Source organism: Alosa pseudoharengus, unplaced genomic scaffold (genome assembly GCF_046254945.1).
Source record: "Alosa pseudoharengus isolate Yale_2024_CS ecotype anadromous, Long Island Sound unplaced genomic scaffold, YU_APseudo_1.1 YU_APseudo_1.1_scf_4, whole genome shotgun sequence".
Taxonomy (NCBI): Eukaryota; Metazoa; Chordata; class Actinopteri; order Clupeiformes; family Clupeidae; genus Alosa; species Alosa pseudoharengus.
The window spans coordinates 36,020,051-36,039,427 of NW_027468774.1; the positions used below are offsets into that span (position 1 = coordinate 36,020,051).

Below are 19,377 nucleotides of genomic sequence, written 5' to 3' on the forward strand. Positions count from 1 at the left end.
CACCAGACATATGTGGTGTAGTATACTTCATTTATTTCTAGCAGACCATTTACATAAAATTCTCCTTTTAAGTTAACTACTCTTTAGTTCCTCTGGGGTCTCAGAGCACCATGATCAGGAGGTCTCACTGCTGGAGTACCAGCTTTGGCATAGAACTTTAAAACCCAAAGATTCTAAACCCTTTTTTCCATTAGTGTATTTCCCATTTGAAGGAGTGAATAATATCACAGGTCAGTTCACACCGCCGTTCAGTGCTTCACATGTTTTTTTTTTCTTTTTCTTTCTTTTTGTAGTGTTTCAGTTAAAAACTTTCAGATGTGTTATCAAATCTCCTTGTCCTAGTCTTCCAGCTGTATTGCTTGTGCTGGGGTCATGCTAGTGATCAGAGTGAGCTTGATTACATGATCCGCAGTCCTTGGATGGATGACTCCAGAGTCTGTGGGAGTGAAAGTAGGGAAAGAATGATTATTATTAATGTTAATTCATCATATATAGTCTGAAGAATAGTGTGTGTTCTGTGTATAGCAGATTGTGTACATTTGCTGCTCATCATTTTAAACGAACCTTGAAATCCCATATGGTCATCGCGCCATCGATTCCAGTAGTGCAGAATTTACGACAATCTCTTTTGTCTCCTTCATATATAGACACTTGGCTATGAAGAAAAAACAGCGTGAACAACACTGTTGTAATACAATACAATGTTATCATATACTCAATAACAAACGCAATATGTCAATCTCTGTGCTGAGGTAGTTAATACCTTTTATATTGTATACCGTTGTAACCTATGCATTCCACCTGACTTTGGCTACAGATACAAATGTGAGAGAATAAAGTTTTTTTAGAAAGACAAGCCACAAAAATGTTTTTTTTAATATTTTTTTTAAAGGAATTTTCAGGTTAGACACCTATGGTTGAATTGGGTTTACTTCTGTCTCCCTTTCCCTGCTTCACTGTCTGCCATATATATCTATAGGAGGAACACACAAACTTTTTGGGAATTATCAGCTCATTTGCTGTCTACCCTAGAGTTACATAAGATGATACATATCCTCCTCTTCCCTGTGCTTGCAATATGCTTAGCATAATTCACTGGAAGTGGGTTAGACTAGTTAACTTACAGCTCATTTTAGCTGTAGGGTATCTTATAGGTTAACTGGTCTTATCTAACTCTAGGGTATACAGTAATACCCCGTTCTATTTGTCTTTTCAAGTCATTTTCCGAGCTGTTTTCAGTTCAACTCGGTCTAGTCCAGAGTACTACGAGTTTGAATTTCCAAGATGGCTGCGCCCATTTACAGTAAAGGCGAGCCTTATATGCTCTGTTTATTAGCAGTTCTGTTGGATTTGTGTCACATTACATCAGTCGTAGAAACAACAGTGTCCAACCTCTATCTGTCGCTATGAAGTTATGACGTTTGTTTGGGTAAAACACTGTGTTAATGTTTTGTTACAAACTGGCTAGTAACAACTGCTAACAATAGCCAAATGCTAACACACGGTAGCATAGCTGGTTGACAAACAGAACGCAAACAGCTCGTATTACATGACGTCACTGACGAGCTACGAGTTCGCAAATCGAACGGGGCATACTTTTTCCAAAAAGTTGGCGTGTTCCTTTACGGCCAAATCTGTGAAACATCTTCAAACCATTTCTGAACCGGGGGGAACAATTGACAAAGGGCCCAGACAGGGAAATGACCAAATGACTCCCTGAGCTTTTTGGAACTGTGTGGTACGTGTGGAGCTAGTCTGAGCGAGTAATGCTGCATTGGCCTTACGTGATGCTGTTCTGGTGCAGGGTCTCCAGGGTGCTGTTGCGATCCTCTGTGGTGGCTCTCTTGTCCATGTTGCGGAAGCGCTCCATGGCAGAGATGTTGCGCTGGATGCTCTGCTTTGGAATGTCCAACTTGGAAATAAATGTGAGGGCTCCACCGTCATCAAAACTGAACAGCATTGGGCAGCAGTCGTGGCCCTGAAAGAGGAAAGGGGCCGCAAAGTCAGAATTCCACTCAGCCATGCACAGTTCATTCAAGTTAACTTTACTTAATAGGATCGTTTTGAAATGAAAGCTGTCTAATAATCATATGAAATTAACAAAATACCTACACATAGAACACACTAGTCCCATCAGAACATATACATATAACATGTACTACACATGGAACAAACTAGTCCCATGAGAAGCTAATGTGTTAAAGTGATCACTTACTGCTGCCACAATGTTGTTCTCAGAAATGAATATCACACTTAGAAGTGCAAGGAATTCTGTCTTCAGTTGGCTTGGTCTGGAGGAAATATTTTACATTACAGAGAAGCATTAAATAGCATTCCTGGGGAGTCACTACGCTGCAATACCACATCATAATACTACCAGTAACAAACGATTACATGTTCAATATTAACATTCAGATAAAGTACCCTTCGTGTGTAATGTATAGACATAAAATGTTACATTATTATGATGGACACTGCAAATACACAGTGAATTTTAACTTAGTCCTTATAACAAATACAAATACAATTCACTTACACAGCATGCCATTCATATTGTGTGACTCATTGTCAAATGGCTGAGAGTATTGCATCACTTGGACCACAGTATTAACGTCATGACATTTTGGTCTGTAGATTTACCAGAGGCGAAAAAGTCCAGATTCAGAGAGCAAAAGTTCTACCACATATCTGTGCCAATCCTTCACTTACACCAGCTGATCCTACTTCAACCAGAGACTTCCTTATGAGGAGACACATCACTCAAAATCTTCCAAATGTATGGGGTTAGTTCGTAATGCAAACATGGCAGTTATTGTCTGTACACATCCTGCCTCTTCTTTTATTGTAAGTAACCAACCACATTTTTGTCATTTTTGGCCTTATTTTGGTGATTTGCAGGGGAAATATTAATATCATACAATTCAGATTTCAAATTTACCTTTAGGTGAATATGACCTCACTTAGGTATGCTTACCTATTCATTTGAATAGGAAAACAGCTTCCCAATTACTGCCCGAAACACGTCACCAAGATGGCCGCTTAGTGGGGGGACTTGTTTAAACTCTTCAGCCTGGTAGATTAGCTAATTAGTGAGATCACCTGTATTAACTGCACAGGTAGAACCAATACATGGTAGGACTTTTATTTTCTGAAGCCAGACTTTTCCACCTCATGGATTTACCAAAGATTATACATAGGCGGAGCAAGATACTTCATCAGGAGGAATTTGGGGCAAGGTTTCATGATCCTCAAACCCTTCTGACCATATCATGTACATTTTTAGCATTTTTGAGCATTCCAGTCTGGATAAATTCGACCTTATATCAGGTGTGCACCTGTTATTTAATCTGCTGCTGTTGGCCGGTTGCTAGCTGTCCGACCGGTGGAACGTCATCAATACGTCAATGACACGCCTCTTTATGCAGACAGGAATCTATCCCTATTTCGCACCCATAGACATGAACTACGACAAAGTATCCTGCTCTGCCTATGTATAATCTTTGGAATGACCAAACATGCCTCCGTGTTACACTCACGTTGAGCTTTTGGTTGGGTCCACCACCGTCACAGTGCTGTCGTGGCTCACCCAGGCCAGTCTGTTTCCACTGGCAGAAAAGCTTACACTGTGGACCCATCCTCCACTGCCCATGCCACCGAACTCTGCCATCACCTGCCCAAAAGGCATCTTGGACCCCCACGGTGTTGGAGCAGGTTTCTCATCTACTTCCTTTATGTACGCAGAGAATACCCTATGAAAATAAAACATTCATCACCACCACGTACAGTTGCTTTGGATAAAAACGTCTGCTAAATGAATGTAAATTTACCATTATTTACAAATATTTTTTCCTACTGCCTTTTAGGTAGGTATTTCTAACCTAACCTATTTTTTCAGCCATCTGGTCACAAAAAAGGAACTATATAAGATGTATTACCTGCACTTGAAGTCACATGATCCTGCTGCCAGAAGCACATTGTTTGGATGCCAGTCTAGGCTGAGGACAGTGGAGCGGATAGGCTTCTTGATGTGCTTACTCACCCACCTGAAATATATGCAAAGATAAATTTCATCCAACCAAAACAAAAGAAGACATGGTTGCATCACTTCAGCCTGAATTCTACAGCTTAAAAGGGAAATGAATGCAAGTTCCACAACGTACCAGTCATTTTCAGACTCAAAGTAGCAAACAGATATGAGGCGAGCTCCACTGCCGACAGCAAATTTGTTCTCCAAGGGAGACCACTTGACAAAGGTGGCAGCACGGTTGATCCTGAGAATGACAAGAGTGGGCTTCCAAACGCCATCTTTCTGGCTCCACACGTATGCATTGCGATCCGCTCCACAGGTCACAATCCGGTCACTTTTAGGGGCCCAATCAATGCCTGAGGATAATTTGAGAATGACATGCATTGAAAAACTCCCAATCCCACCATGCAATTCCTCTTAACAAATCCACTGAATGTTCACATCAAAATACTATCAAAGCAGAAAAACTACCCCCACACAGCAAAGCAGAAAGAGTGGTACATTTTCAAAATGGCAAGACATTTCATTACCTGTGATGTGTCCATTGTGCTCTTTTAATTCGTGGGCTTTGACCCATTGGTTTCCACTCTTTTTATATATATGGACTTCGTGATTGTTCGGACTGATGGCAATTTCTGAAAATAAATATTTACCATGAAAGATTACGTTTCGATGACAATGCAGTGGGGAAAAAGAGCTGCGGTTTTGACAAAATACTTACGGGTTCTGTCCCGATTCCAGGCATGACATGTGATGGGCTCCAAAAGAAACTGATGAAGCGACATTATGGTCAGCTGTCTGAAAGATCTGTGGTGAGGATTAAAAACAAAACTTAGTTACAAAATGTATAGGTAACCTAGGCAAAATAATACCACCAAGATCAACTAAAATAGTCATTTAACCAACAAATACTTTATCAGGCCGCTAACAATGGCTAACGTTAACATAAAGCAACCAGGCTACAATAAGAAACACTATGAATGAGTAACATCAGCAGCACATTCATGGGCGCAAACGAACTTCCACAAATTGTCCAATTTACCGATTATAGATTGTGTACAAGTTCCCACATCAAATGTCTACTACGAATGAGCAGCTTTCTATTAGCCAACTAGCATAGCATTCTTGCAAGATTAGATGGCTAGTAGCTCGCTATTAGCTAATATGGGATGAGCCATTTCACCACCACCCACTTAAATCGGGGCAATCTTACAAACACTAACGTTAAAGCCTGACTGGAAGGTTGTTATTTCGGGTGCTATTATAGCTAATTGTTAATTGACCAACACATGTAAAATAATGGAAATGCTATTATTTCAATTATAAACCTGAAGTACTGATAAGAATCGTATTTTCACTCAGCTGGCTATTGGCTACATAGCTAGGACTATTAGCCGTTTTGCCACAACCCTGTTAGCTAGCGCTATCATATCATAGTTAGCGTATCTTATCATATATTACTCCACTTTAACAGGATCATCAGTACCGTTATCACATATCCACCACACACACTGAAACAATCAAACATGTATCCATAGTTAAACAATTCAAATTTCTCTTTTGTTTTATCATTATCTTGCTAACTTCTTAGCTTGGAAGCTACAAAATAAAACGAGTCCCAACAAAATGCCGGCTTTTTCCGCTCCCTGCTGTTTGATAACGGCATGACACAGCCATTGGTTTCCTACATTCAGACATAATCAAAACTGTACCTTTACAAAACTGAAATCTGTAGCTTCTCCTTCTCTGGTGAACGGGGACGGACTTGAATTCGCGGACTCTGGACAGTCGACACGAATTCACTCCGATTGCTAGCTAGCTAACGTTTCGGTCTGTCAAGAAATACAGGAAATGGCAACGTCTATGCACTGACCGGTACTCATTGCGCAGGCGTGTACAAATCGAGTTGAAGGCGTGCCCCTCTCAGCTAGGCGAAATCACTACTATCAGTAATCAGACCTCACCCATTGTCATCCTCATTCTCCGTCAGGCCTGTTCAACAGGTTTGGCTGCCAGCAGCCTCATTCAGCCTATTCTGCCCGGAAAAGACGAAAACACTAGGCCTAGCGATGGCCTGTGGCCATGCCTAGTCCCAATTTATCAGGTGGGTATGTTGCACTGATTCCCAATCTATTAATAGCCTGGAGATTGTTTATAAAATCTTGTAGGCCTATTTTTTATTTGCCAGGAACCTTGGTTCGTATTGTCTTCATGACAGAAGGCTTAGGCTAATTAACATATTGCAGATTTGTTTAGAATAGAAATATAATCTGTCTAAATTCTTACACTATTCCACCATTGTCTACTCCAGTTTCTGGCAAATAGCCTACAGCATGCATGTCAATGCTGAAAGTAACAGACAGTAGACACCTTTTTTTAATTTCAGTGGAAATAGGCTAAGCCTAGCCTGGAAGCCAGCCCGAATTCAACCCCGCCCACAAGAATTGAGCTAGGGCCTACATCAGGCTACTACTAAGCCTGCTTATTTTGAAGAATAGGAATGAATGAACACACAATTGAATTGCTCAAGCTTTATTAAGACTATTGGATCTAAGTGTGGGCTTATAACATCTGGGTGACATACAGTGGTGTACTCTCCATCCTTGACATGAGAGTGCAGGTTTCCTTCCATCATTCCCCAAATTTGAAATGACTTTAACAGAGCTTGTTCAAACAAAAACAGAAGCACTCACAAATCACAAAAACAACATACAAAGTAAAAGAAGCTTACATAACATGCTTTGCACAAAAATGACAATACCATATCCCCACTCACATTTTAAGACTATTTAGTGAAGTTTAAGACATTTGGTTCCATTAAGGGCCAAACATTCTTGAGCTTGTTTCAGTCAACTCCAAATAGGAAATGAGTGGCTCGGAGGGTATGTCACCCTAGAAGAGAAGAATGACAATGAATGAAAATGTATATCACAATTACATTTCTTGATTGCTGTCTGTGCCAATCCAGCCTCTAATTATGAACTTATATGACAGAGAGCTGAACTGAGTGGAAAGTACTCACCAGCTGTTTGGCTAGAGGGTCTACTCTTCAGAAGAGCCTTTAGAGGAGGATTTGGTGACCTGAACGATCTCCACAGAGGTGAAGCCCTTTCCTACTGAAGCACGATTCCTGGTGCGCAGCTTGTTCAGGGCCATCTCTGCATTGCCAGCCCTCTCCTCTGCATCATCAAGCTCATGCACAGTCTTCCTGTATTTGGACAGACTGGAATTGGCTTGCTCCTCCTAATAAAGCACAGGTAAGTACAACATAATGTTAATCCTATTTTCACTGATTTGATTGAGTTGGATTTTTCTTTTTATCTAAGGTAACTGGTAAACCCATTATCAGTGTTTTCATTTGTTGAAATTACATTTGCTGCTATTATATAAATGAGGTTGTACACTTACAGCCTCCTCTATCTGCCTCTTGTAACACTTGAGCTTGTTCTGGAGTTTCTCCACAAGCTCCTGCATGCGCTCATTGGTCTTGTGGTCCTCCTCAGTCTGGAAGACCAGCTCCTTCAGACGACGCTCATTCTTACGCAGGACCTTCACTGTCTCAACATGCCGTTTCTGCTCGCCATCCAGCTCTGTCTCCACCTCTCGGATCTAGGAAGACACAAGAGTACCTCATTGTCAGAGGTTTGTGTTGCTGGCCATTTTTTGTATATGTAAATTTGTGTTTTTGTGTTTGTGTGGGAGTGAAAGAAGGCTTGTATGTGAGTGAAGGAAACAGAATGTGAGAAAAGAAAATAACAGAAGCAAAAAGAAGTGAATATAATGCAGACCCTGATCTCCAATTTTTGGATAGTCCTTTTTCCAGCCTTCAAGGCAATCTGCTCTGCCTCCTCAACCTTAAGTAGCAGTTCTTTGATGGTGATCTCATTGTTCTTCTTGATTTTTTCCAAATGTGCAGCATGGTCATGCTCTTGGCGGAGTTCCTCTGCCATACGTGAGGCCTATAAGACATTTGGTATTACAGGTTTAACTAGGTAATGATTATATTGTTTAATTTTAACAATAATATTGTTAAGTATAATAATACTGTCAGAGGTAATAGTGGGATTAAAATGGGCAAGTACTCACATCAGTGATTGCTTTCTTGGCTCTCTCATCAGCTGCACGGAATTCGCTGATCAGTTCCTCGTTTTCATTCATGATTCGAGTCATGTCAGATTCCATTTTGCGCTTTATGATGATCAGACTTTGGTTCTGATTGGAAAAAAATATGCTTTGTTGATTGTGCAATTGTTCAACTTCTTTAACAGACAACTAGTCTATCTTTATTTATCAGCTGGGTATTGAACAAACTCCAGCTGCCCTCTCTTTTTTTACCTGGACATGGAGCTCATTGTGACGCTCAGTGACCTCGATCAACTCCTGCTCCATGTTTTTGCGGGAACGCTCGGAGGCCTCCAGTCCGCTGCGGATCTCCTCCATCTCGGTCTGGAGCAGGCTGAGGCGGCGCTCCTGCAGGGTGTACTGCTCCCGCAGCTCCTCATGGTGACGGGCATCCTCATCCATCTGCATCTGCATCTCCTGTCAGGGGCCGAGAGGGACCACATCAGACAGGGATTTATTCAGTGTCTAAAATCACATATCTGTCATTATGTGTGTAAAGCTCAGTCAGAATGGTACCAGCAAGAGCAAGGTGATATATTTGTCACCAGAGGGTTCATTGTTTGCCTCTCATCTTGGTGTGCTAATTGTTTTGAGACATACGTTAGTCTACAAAAGTGTAAGATTAGTTGGATTTGTGTTGAGTTTTTTTAGGCCCACTTTGATCTGCTGCTGCAGTTTCTTGAGGGTTTTGACCAGCTCGCTGTTGTTCTTATTGGCATGGTCCAGTTGGATCTCCATCTCATTGAGATCGGTCTCCATTTTCTTTTTCATCCTCAGAGCTTCGGCACGACCTTTGGCCTCTGCCTCAAGGCTGGCTTGAAGGGATTCCACCGTACGCTGGTGGTTCTTCCTAAGAAACAAATTCAATGCAAATTAAGTGTAAAAATATCCAGCAGACATTTTCTGAAAACCTGTTGAGCATTATATGGAAACTGTTTGTACAAGTTTGTGCAAATCTGAAGAACAGTGTGTGTGTGTGTGTGTGTGTGTGTGTGTGTGTGTGTGTGTGTCTGTGTCTGTGTCTGTGTCTGTGTGTGTATCTGGGGTTGACCAAATATGTGTAAGTGTATTATCATTTTAACCTTGTAATTTCAAACTCTTCCTCCTTCTCGTGGATTCGGCGATCAATATCTGCTTTGACCTGAGCCAGTTCCAGCTGGACACGGACCAACTTCCCCTCTTCAACCTTGGGGCAAAAAACAGCAAGTTCGCACGAGCCGTCTACCTCATACAGTATTGAATGACATGCCAAAAGCAATAACTTTTGATTTATGAAAATCGGTCTGGAAATGTGTATTTTTCCAACTAGTAAAAATGTAACATGAGGTCTTTTCAAGCCTGACTGGCAGCCTCCACTTACTTCCAGAGCGGTTTCAGCCTCCTCCAGAGCCATCTGCAGTTCGTCCTTCTCAACCTCAAGTTTCTTTCTGGCCTTCTGCAGCTCATGGACACTCTTCCCACCTTCACCAAGCTGGTCCACGAGATCTTTGATCTCCTCTGTGCATCAATTTAGAATTTGTTACAGAACAGACAAAATAACAAACCTCCACTTAATCACCATTTGTATGTTGTCATGTTCCTATAGCATGTGAAAATGTCCTGTGAGGGTCACCTGTGAGGGTCTTGTTGTCCTTCTTCACAGTCTCCAGATGATCGAGGGACTCCTCATAGGCAGTCTTGAGCTTGTACACCTCAGTCATGTAGGAGCGGCACTCCTTCTGTGACGTGTCCAGCTCCAGCTGAAGCTCCTCACACTTCTGGCTCCACTCGGCAATCATCTTGTCAAAGGTGCGCTGCTTCTTGTCAAGTGCAGCTGCAGCTGCATTGGACTGCATGGGACCAGGAGAGACAATCTTAGTAGTGGTTTCAAGGGAGCAGTGCAATTAATGAAGCATTGATAGAAGATGGCTAGTTTGGTCCTCCAAAGCCGAGAGATGAACAGCATGCATTATTTATGTCCCATGTAATAAATCTTATTTATTTTCCATCTAATGTAATAATTCACTCTACCTCATATCACCGATCACCTCAAGATGGCTCTGAATGTGGATTTGGGAAGATTTTATTTTCTGACCCTGACTGTTTCAAATGTAAGCTGTACCTTCTCGAGGTCAATGGTGAGATCCTCCACCTCTCCCTGCAGCCTCTGCTTGACCTTCTCCAGACTGGCAGCCCGGGCCTGGGCTCCTTCCGCAGACTCCTCAGCCTCCTGCAGACGGATGGCCAGCTTGCGTCTGTGTGAAGGAACAATCGGCCATAAATCGTAGGTAGCAGTTACTTGTGGAAATACTGGCTATCGAACAACTTGTAAGACAGGAAGTTTCTGCCACTACCACTACTTTCAATCAATCAAATGTTGAAACGCTGTTATTACTGCAATGCTGACCATCTTTAAAGAGTCCAATAAATAAAAGTATGTAATATTTGTGTGTTTCCTTATGCACATATATGACGCTATTGAACTCACTTTGTTTCCTCTAGCTCCTCCGTTTTGTGAATGGCATCAGTTTCATACTTAGTCCTCCAAGTAGTGACATCAGCATTGAGCTTAGAAATGAGACGCTGCATCTCGGATTTGCCCTCCTGCTCTTCCTCTAGCTGCTCTTTGAGCAGGTCCAAGTCATGGCGAGCATTGGCCAATCCCACAACAGCTGCACTTCGAGCCTGGGGGTGACATAGAGTGACATGCGATCAGAGTGACATAGAAAGCAGTAGGTAAGCCAAGATTCATTTCTTGTACCTGGTCTGACCTAGAGAAAAGGCTTTATTGTTTTTACCTTTGACTCTTCATCCAGTTGCCTCTTGAGCTCATCAACCTGATTGATCAGTGTTGACCTCAGACGTGTGATCTGGCTGAGCTTACTTTGTGACTCATCTAGATCACGACTCAGATCACTGTTCTCCGCTGCAGAATGAAGCAGATGATACTGTGTTAAGAAATCAGAACAAGGAATGTTTTGTATTTTGAAAATGTCAGTGTCAGGTTTTACCTGACAAACGGATCTTGAAGGCATTCAGCTCTGCCTGGTTTTTCTCCATGTTTGCTAGCCTTGCATTAGCTTCAGCTAGGTTGTCTTCCAATTTACGGACATGGCCATCAGAGTTCATCTGCAATGCATATGGAAAAAAATCAGTTCAAAGCTTAGCTTGAAGACTTTCAGCTGTACTTACTGTACCCTTCAGAAAAATTCTGTTTTATCAGGGTAGTACCCTTACCTTAGCTTTCTGGACAGACTCAATTGTGGCGTTGAGATCATCAATCTCTGCCTTCATGACCTGCTTGTCCTTCTCCAGCTTGATGCGGACCCTCTGTAGATTCTCTACGTGCTCTCCCAGCTCAGCCATCGAATCGGAGTGTTTCTTGCGGAGAGCTGAAGCAGTGGCTTCAGACTGCAGTGAAGCCTCCTCCAGTTCCCTTCGGAGTTTCAGGAGCTCAGCCTCACGCTTCCTGTTTTGCTCAATCTAAGAGGCAAGAAGAACATCAAGCATATAGTTTTGGCAAAGTCAGATTGCTTGATATAGCTGAAGTCAGTGTGTTGGTGAGGTACCTGAGTAACCGTTGCTCCTCCAGCTTCCTCCAGTCTGTCTCCAAGATCCTCCAGATCTCGAGACAGATCGATTCGCTGTTTCTCTACCTGAAGACCAAGAAAAAGTCTATTGAGTATCTGAATAACAAACTTGAGGAAAAGAAAAGAAATTAAATGACTACTTATCTACCTTGGCTCTTATGGCCCGCTCAGCCTCAAGCTCCTCTTCAAGCTCCTCAATACGAGCCTGTCAATAATATGATGTGTCAGTTGGGATAAAGAAACTAAATGCAGCTTTTCATATGCATATTACAGATTCTTTTTCTATTACCTGGTGCTCTTTGAGCTTCCGATGTAAAGTGGTGCTTAGAGACTGCTCATCCTCCAGTTTAGCATTCATATTGTTTATCTCAAAGTCCCTCCTAAAAGGTTAAGAAGACACTGAGTTACTGAGCCCTATCATGTTGTCTGTTTTAGGTCATTGGTAATTAATTACTGCTTTGATATACAGTAGCTCTAGAAGGACATGCAGGAAATGGTCCACATACTTTTTGATAACCTCCTCAAGATCAATCTTAGCTCGCTCCATTTCATTGAGATTCTCAATGGTCATTTTGAGATCACCCTCTGCTTTGCGTCGGGCTTTCTCTACCTCTGCACGGATTTTCTTCTCCTGTTCCCAGTTGTCTTCCAGCTAAACAGGTAGAACATTTTAGCTTCAGAGATTCCATTGCCATCCATCTATGTCTATACTAGTAAACACCCATGCAAAATGCAATTTCTAGGATTTCCTACCTCATGCACTTCGGTGGTGAGCTTGCTATTGGTTTTAGTCAGGCTGTTGACTCTATCCTCCTCAGTTTGAAGGTCATCCAGAGTTTTCTGTCAGAATTATATCATTGGATTTCATCAAGGATAACAACTCTTCTCAGTTTGCAAATTAATAGCACAAAAAGTTCTGGCAGATGTTTTAAAAAACATTAATAACTTTGTAACACACTTAATGATTTGATCCATGTTTTTCTTGCCAGCATCTGTTTGAAGATATAAAAGTGTTTTATTTTACTCTTTTACCTGCTGAAGTTCCTCGAGGGCTTTTCTCTCCTTGTTTAGCTTGGCAATGGCGTCCTCCCTCTGACTAAGATCCCCACTTAGTCCTCGCACTTTATTGTCCAGAGCCTAAAACAGTGAATAACAACTTCTGAATAAGTGAATCTCCAGAAGAAATTCTGAAGATAAAATTTCTACATTAAATCAAATAAAAATTGCTTGATTTCATAATGTTTTTGATATCTGTCCTTCAGCGTCAATGTAGACTTAGTCTTTTCACCCTAGTGAAAAACACCAGTAAACACAGTTATGTTGTTTTTTGTTTTTTTTACTCACGGTTGTCATCTCTCACCTGTCTCTCTTTCTCTGACTTGGCCAGAGTTGATTCCAGGCTCTCCAGATCTCGTTTAAGGTCAACGAGCTCTGTCTCCACCTTGCGCTTCTGAGCACTCAGTTGGCTGGCAGTACTCTCCTCCTCCTCCAGCCTTTCTTTCATATCCTGGATCTGCTCCTCCATGGAAACCTTCTGCTTCATCAGCTGACCACAGCGTTCCTCTGCATCACTGGTATTATCTTGCTCCTATATGTTCAAAGATCAAAATGGACATCATTTTTCATCATGAGTTGACTTAAAGTTGAAACATCACCCTTCTCGAAAGTAACTCATCTGAGCAAATTATACTGAGTTTCTGATACTGTTAAAAGTTAAAGTTTTGGTAAGTTGTGTGTGTGTGTCATGTATCAGTGCTGGCTTACAGCAGCCAGTGCCATAGCCAGGTCATTCTTCTCTTGGGAGAGAGTGGCCAGTTTCCCTTCAAGATCTTTGATCTTCTCCAACATCTCTGCTGTCTTCTCAAGAGCACTTCGCAACTCTTCCTCTTTGGCCTTCATAACGTCCTCCTGACGAGCCACCTGGAGCAAAGGCTTCACCTGGAGGAGAAGAGGAGGAGGTCATGAAGAAGTGACATCTCAGTTTGTCTTGCAAACTGGTGCTCTGGTTTTATAATTGCCAAACAAATTAGGTGTACCTTTGTATAGAGTTTCCACCAACCCCAGTATCGCAGCTGGAGGAACTTTCTCACATTCCGCTGAATTGCAATGAGCGCAATTCTGAAATCAAGCCAAAGAGGGGGGAAAAGTTTAATGACACATCTACAGTAGGACTACTCAGCAGCTAAATGTTGAGTGTATTTCAGTTAGAAACATTGCATGCTTTCTTTATTCACACACCTTCTGTCAAGCATCTTCTTGAATTCAATTCTCATGAGGGTTCCTCTGAGACGACCCTGCAGCATGGTGATGATCTTTGCCAGGCGTTCATCACGCATGTCCTCAAGCTTAGCCAGGACTCCAGCACGGAAGAACACCTGCAACACGTTAGACGATGCACAATAATCTACGATGGCCTCATATAAGTGTAGCAGCACTGTAACCTTTCACATTTCTCAACAGTGGCCTGTATAGTTGATGGGTGTACCTTGGTGTGTCCAATTCTGTACTCCATGTTATCTAAACCAGTTGAGGATAGAATTAGTTCTGATGCTTTTTTGTTGTCAACAAATCCCTTTGGGATTACATTGGGGTTCAGGATGTAGTATCTGAAAAAGGTCAGATAAAGAGATTATTTTGTTGCTGACTAATGCAGCACTTTAATATCGCCTCTTTGATATTGCAATGTGCCATCCACAGAGTGTATAGAGTTTAAGAGCACTATAAACCTCTGTTTGAACTCAGGATACTGGAGCCTGTTCGGGAAGCCTTTTCTGCAAATACGAATTCCCTCAAGGACACCATTGCAGGCCAGCTGGTGCAAGATCAGGAAGCTATCACACACACCTGGGTAGATGAAATACGTACAAATGACCCAACTGGCTCAACTACAAATAATGAATAAATACTTTTCACACATGAGGATATATTAGACTAATGCTCTTACCAGATTGTTTGAACTCATTGGGAACGATGCAGCGGACAAAATGGGGAGCAGTGCTTCTCAGTGTGGTCATCAACTTGTTCAGTTGTTCCTGTTTGGGAGTCATGAAATTATCTGATGAAATATGACAGTTTTGTACACTGTGTACACACGCACTGGCAATGGGAACATTGGGAAGGCTTCACCATGGTGCAAATGAGCTCTTAAACATCTGTGCATCTGTTAAGTTGTGTTTAACTAGTGTTCAAATGAGGATACAGTAGCTTGATCTGACCCAGTGTCTATGCAGGAAACAGATACCACTGTTTAAAACACATTGAAGCTCACTCTGTAGAAATTGGACACAGTCATGAAGGAGGAACCCTTCTTCTGTTGCTTTTTAACTCCCGCTGCTACCTCCTCTTCTTTGAAGAGAATGGCCAGCAGGGGCATGGAGGACTTCTGGAACAGGCCCACCACTGTCTCATTCAGAGGGTCCTTGTTCTTCTCCAGCCAACCTGCAATGTTGTAGCCCACCTGAAAAGCAGCAAACAGCCTTGACTTTCAAATGAGCTTCAAGGGTTATTGGGTAATGTCACTTCTGTAATATAGGGTCTCCTCCATGGAGACCTTGCTTCATCAGCTGACTCCGTCTCAGTCAAGTAGTGTTAGATCAAAAGCTTTTAAAGTTTAGCTAATTAAAATTTTTTTGACATTATCTAAAAAAATAGGTGTTTTGTTTTTGCAAAATTATGACAAAATAAATGCAGAATTACAGTTATATGATAAAAAAAACAAAAAGAAACTCACAGTGCCAGCGTAATGCACCAGCTCAAAATGAGCCTCAGGACCCTTCTTCCCCCCTTTTGGCTTGAGGAAGTTGCTTGATTTGCCCAGATGATTGTCATACAGGGCAGCCTTAAACGTGGCATCAGTGGCTTTAGGGAATACACACTGCTCCTCCAGAATGGAGAAGATTCCCATTGGCTGTAATGAGAAAGCCATGACACGACATCAAAACTTCTTTTCCTTTTACAGTGACCTAGAAAATGACCTTCAGAAACACTGCGATGGTGTAGGCTTTACCTTCTCTAAAAGCTCGATGCAAGCTTGCAGATCCAGGCCAAAATCAATGAAGACCCAGTCTATGCCCTCTTTCTTGTACTCTTCCTGTTCCAGGACGAACATGTGGTGGTTGAAAAACTGTTGCAGTTTCTCGTTGGTGAAGTTGATGCATAGCTGCTCAAAGCTGTTGTACTGTAAAAAAACACAATAGAAATGTATTTATGCATTCCAAAACACATATAAGTATAAAGTATATATAAATGTATTTATGCATTCCAATACACATAAACATGTTCATAACCGAGACATAAAGGAGTCACCATGAAAATAAAACTACATGTAAATGAATAAATCATAAGATCAATAGAAATTACCTCAAAGATCTCAAATCCTGCAATGTCCAACACACCAATGAAAAACTGGCGCTGCATTTTGGTGTCCAGGGTCCTGTTGATTCTGAGCACCATCCACTTGAACATTCTGTCGTAGATGGCTTTAGCCAATGCCCCGATGGAGTAGACACATTGGTCCTGGTTTTGACCTTTGGTCACGAACTCATTTCCAACTTTGACTCGTGGCCTGGTGATTCCCTTCTGGAGGTCCCCAGATTGGATCCCCATGAGGTGGGCAACTTTGTCAGCCACTGTGCGTTGGATGAGAATAGAACACAGTCAGTCACACAAGACACAGATGATAAAAACCGACAGTGTCATTTTCTGCTTCAGCTGTCTGATGTAAACACACACCCTCAGTGGAATCAACGTCAGCCTGCTCCTCCCTCGGCTTCTGCTTGAATTTCATGTTGCCGAAATGCATTATGGCACCTGTCAGCTTATAGATGCCCATTTTCTCCTCAAGAGTAAAGCCGAGAACATCAAAGGCAACCTTTTGAATTAGAATGAGAAAAAGAAAACTTATCTCTGTGACTGAACATTCATGTAAAATGTGCAAGCACCATGTAATTCAGAGAGCTTGACTAAGGCAAGCTGGAGAGAGACTTACATCAGTGAGCATAAGCTCTTCACCGTCATCCATGTTGTCTACCACAGTGACCCCTTGACAGACCCACACATACTGTTTTGGGTCTTTCACCAACAGAAGTGCCTCTTAAAACAAAAAAGCAAAAACAAATGAGTTTTTCTCATTTAAAATGTGTAATTAACATTATTTGAAATGAAGACTTGTGTAATGTAGTGATACTGTATATGTTAATTTAAGTAAAACTATAAAACTGTAGTAAATAAAATGGTAAATAGTAAAACTATATATGACATTTTATTATGAGAATCATAATATAGGTTTCAAGAAATTGTGACATATCAGAACACTACCCAAGCCCTGTGAAGGGATATTGCCCATAATCACTCACCTAGCAGTTCAGGTTTCTTCCCTGACAGAAGCTGGTAGAAGATGTGATAGCCACGTTCCGCAGCTTGTTGGGAGATCACACGAGACTTCTCCAGCAGATCTAAAGCAGATGAATACATATTCAGTATTGGCATGGCGGTGAATAGACTCAACAGAATCAATACAATCAGTATTGAACTCACAACTCTCAATGTCAGCACCAGCCAGCTTTGCTGTTGGTCCAAAGTGGATTCGGATGAATTTACCCTAAAAGAAGAGTTACAGTTTTAAGTTATGAAACCTTATCACTTATGATCTTTTATAATGCTGAACTACAGAAAGGATGTCTCACAAATCGAGAGGAATTGTTGTTCCTGGTGGTTTTGGCATTCCCAAAAGCTTCAAGAACTGGATTAGCCTGGATGATTTGATCCTCCAGGGAGCCCTGATAAACAATTAGGTAATATTAGTTTATCCTATTTTTTTTTATCAGATTGTTTTTTGCAAATAAAATATTCCATACTGTACATTTGTGAATAATATAATTTATCTTAATTTATATATAATCTTAATTTTGTAAACGTATGTGTAGGTTTCCTGTTAAAGGTTTTGCTGCTAAATGGAAAAAATGTAAATTAAAATGTAAGATCACCTTAGAGTCTGCTCCTGGCTTGGCCCCAGTGGCCCCCATATTTGCAAAGTACTGGATGACCTTCTTGGTGTTTTCAGTCTTGCCGGCACCAGATTCTCCACTATGAATAGATTGAAACATAATTAAAATGCAAATGGTCTGTGGACCATTACTTCGGCACTATTGTGTCATGACCGTAATTGATCATATACTTACGTGATCAGCATAGACTGGTTTTCTTGCTCTGAATTTACATGAAATATGAAAAGGACACAGGCATAAAGGTATGTTAGCGAATAACTTTGCAAGAAGCTGTGTTTGATATGCACAATGTAAAACCTGCAATGTTTATCTTAAACATACAGTGATGCAATGATACATTTCTTACCCATCAACATGTCATGGTAAGCATTATCAGAGATGGAGAAGAGATGAGGAGGAACTTCGTTGCGTTTCTTCCCCTTATACATGTTGGCCACCTTGGCTCCATAAATTGGGAGCCACTTGTAAGGGTTCACAGTCACACAGAACAAGCCCGAGTATGTCTGGCAAAGAGAGAAATTCAGAATCGGAATAAATATCCTGTTCATCACCTGGTGACTTTTTAAGGATATGAGTTATTTTTATGGATGTGGCTTACAAAATATTTAATATAAAATGAATATTAAAATGCATTTAATTTTTTTGCAATTGCTTACATAGATTCTCATGTTCACATATCGGGAGCGCAAATTCTCCAGCACGCTGGCCTCGTTTAGAAAGGTCAGATTGGCCATGTCGTTTGCCTGATAGAACTTGGGTGGATTCATCTGCTGGAGGTCATCTTTCTTTATGCTGACCGTCTGAAGAAAAAAAAAATTAAGAACAAAGACATGTTCTTTGTTATTCTAATATCATCATGGGTTTAGGCCATAACCTTAATTATATTGTAAGTAGAATATTAATGTTAATTTTGTGGGCTTTGAATTCCCACAGTGAAATAATTAGAAAAGTTTGATGAACAATGCAAATGCAATTTTATTCCATATAGTAAGTAATTTTCATTAACTGAAAATATATACAGTTTATAAACTGTCTATAAAAATATTATAGTGTATAAAGTATACATACAGCGTTTTTCACAGTCTTGACGGTGACTTTGTCTCCCTCATCGGACTGGATCTCGCCGGCGACGAAGGCGTCTTTGTCGTCCTTCACCCAGCAAGACTTCTTGATGTCGTAGGGCTTGTTAACGGCATCCAGCTTCTCCTTCTCTGTAGGAGCCAGGAATGGCATGGGGTCCACCTCATCCCCACACTCTCCTTTGTATCCACCTGGCATGGTTACGCTTGACAAACGCAACCTCTAGTCCAAAAGCACCGAGAGAGGTTCCCTCAGGAATGCTGTACACCTGTAAAACAAAAGACATGAGGTAAAACTCTAATGCTGAAAGAAGGTTAAAATTATTATGGCTAAGCCTCAAGTACACACTCAACACATAGTGACTAGGCCACAAGATATTTACCAGGGATAAGGCAGCAGATAAACCAGCAGCAATGATGAGGGTGCTAGGGCACTGGACGGGCGTTTATATATTTGCGGGGAGGCTCCAGATATGGCAGGAGCCATTAAAGAAGCCCAAAGGGTGGAATTATCCTATCTGAGGAAGATCCTCTCATAGCTTGGAGAATAGGGAATTCTGCAAGCACTCTATGAC

At 41.4% G+C, this 19,377-nt stretch overlaps 2 protein-coding genes across 3 annotated transcripts; both read right to left on the reverse strand.

Moving 5' to 3' along the window:
- Positions 1-13: 13 nt before the first annotated feature.
- On the reverse strand, positions 14-5,900 carry arpc1a (actin related protein 2/3 complex, subunit 1A). 2 transcript variants are annotated; one of them, XM_076266080.1, is made up of 10 exons: positions 5,740-5,900; positions 4,749-4,834; positions 4,558-4,662; positions 4,161-4,383; positions 3,936-4,043; positions 3,537-3,749; positions 2,216-2,291; positions 1,785-1,978; positions 565-655; positions 14-436 (listed from the first exon to the last, which is right to left on the reverse strand). In XM_076266080.1, exons 2-10 carry the CDS (start codon positions 4,810-4,812, stop codon positions 398-400), a joined length of 1,113 nt encoding a protein of 370 aa, XP_076122195.1. In that variant the 5' UTR covers positions 4,813-4,834; positions 5,740-5,900; the 3' UTR covers positions 14-397. The 2 variants fall into 2 exon arrangements, with proteins under 2 accessions (XP_076122195.1, XP_076122196.1); XM_076266081.1 differs by lacking the exons at positions 14-436; positions 565-655 and adding an exon at positions 742-811.
- A 952-nt stretch (positions 5,901-6,852) lies between these two features.
- LOC143103257 (myosin-16-like) lies at positions 6,853-19,121 on the reverse strand. Its single transcript, XM_076267076.1, has 42 exons — positions 18,792-19,121; positions 18,380-18,523; positions 18,070-18,226; positions 17,898-17,925; positions 17,703-17,802; positions 17,403-17,495; positions 17,254-17,317; positions 17,073-17,171; positions 16,706-16,809; positions 16,450-16,588; positions 16,078-16,346; positions 15,725-15,895; positions 15,449-15,625; positions 14,987-15,175; positions 14,663-14,750; positions 14,445-14,562; positions 14,204-14,324; positions 13,957-14,093; positions 13,755-13,836; positions 13,483-13,656; positions 13,079-13,306; positions 12,751-12,855; positions 12,472-12,558; positions 12,225-12,370; positions 12,008-12,098; positions 11,867-11,923; positions 11,698-11,784; positions 11,366-11,611; positions 11,140-11,257; positions 10,927-11,054; positions 10,617-10,813; positions 10,251-10,383; positions 9,762-9,978; positions 9,510-9,646; positions 9,232-9,335; positions 8,807-8,999; positions 8,363-8,566; positions 8,114-8,239; positions 7,816-7,986; positions 7,436-7,636; positions 7,050-7,270; positions 6,853-6,919 (listed from the first exon to the last, which is right to left on the reverse strand). Exons 1-41 carry the CDS (start codon positions 18,999-19,001, stop codon positions 7,070-7,072), a joined length of 5,841 nt encoding a protein of 1,946 aa, XP_076123191.1. The 5' UTR covers positions 19,002-19,121; the 3' UTR covers positions 6,853-6,919; positions 7,050-7,069.
- Between the last annotated feature and the right edge of the window lie 256 nt (positions 19,122-19,377).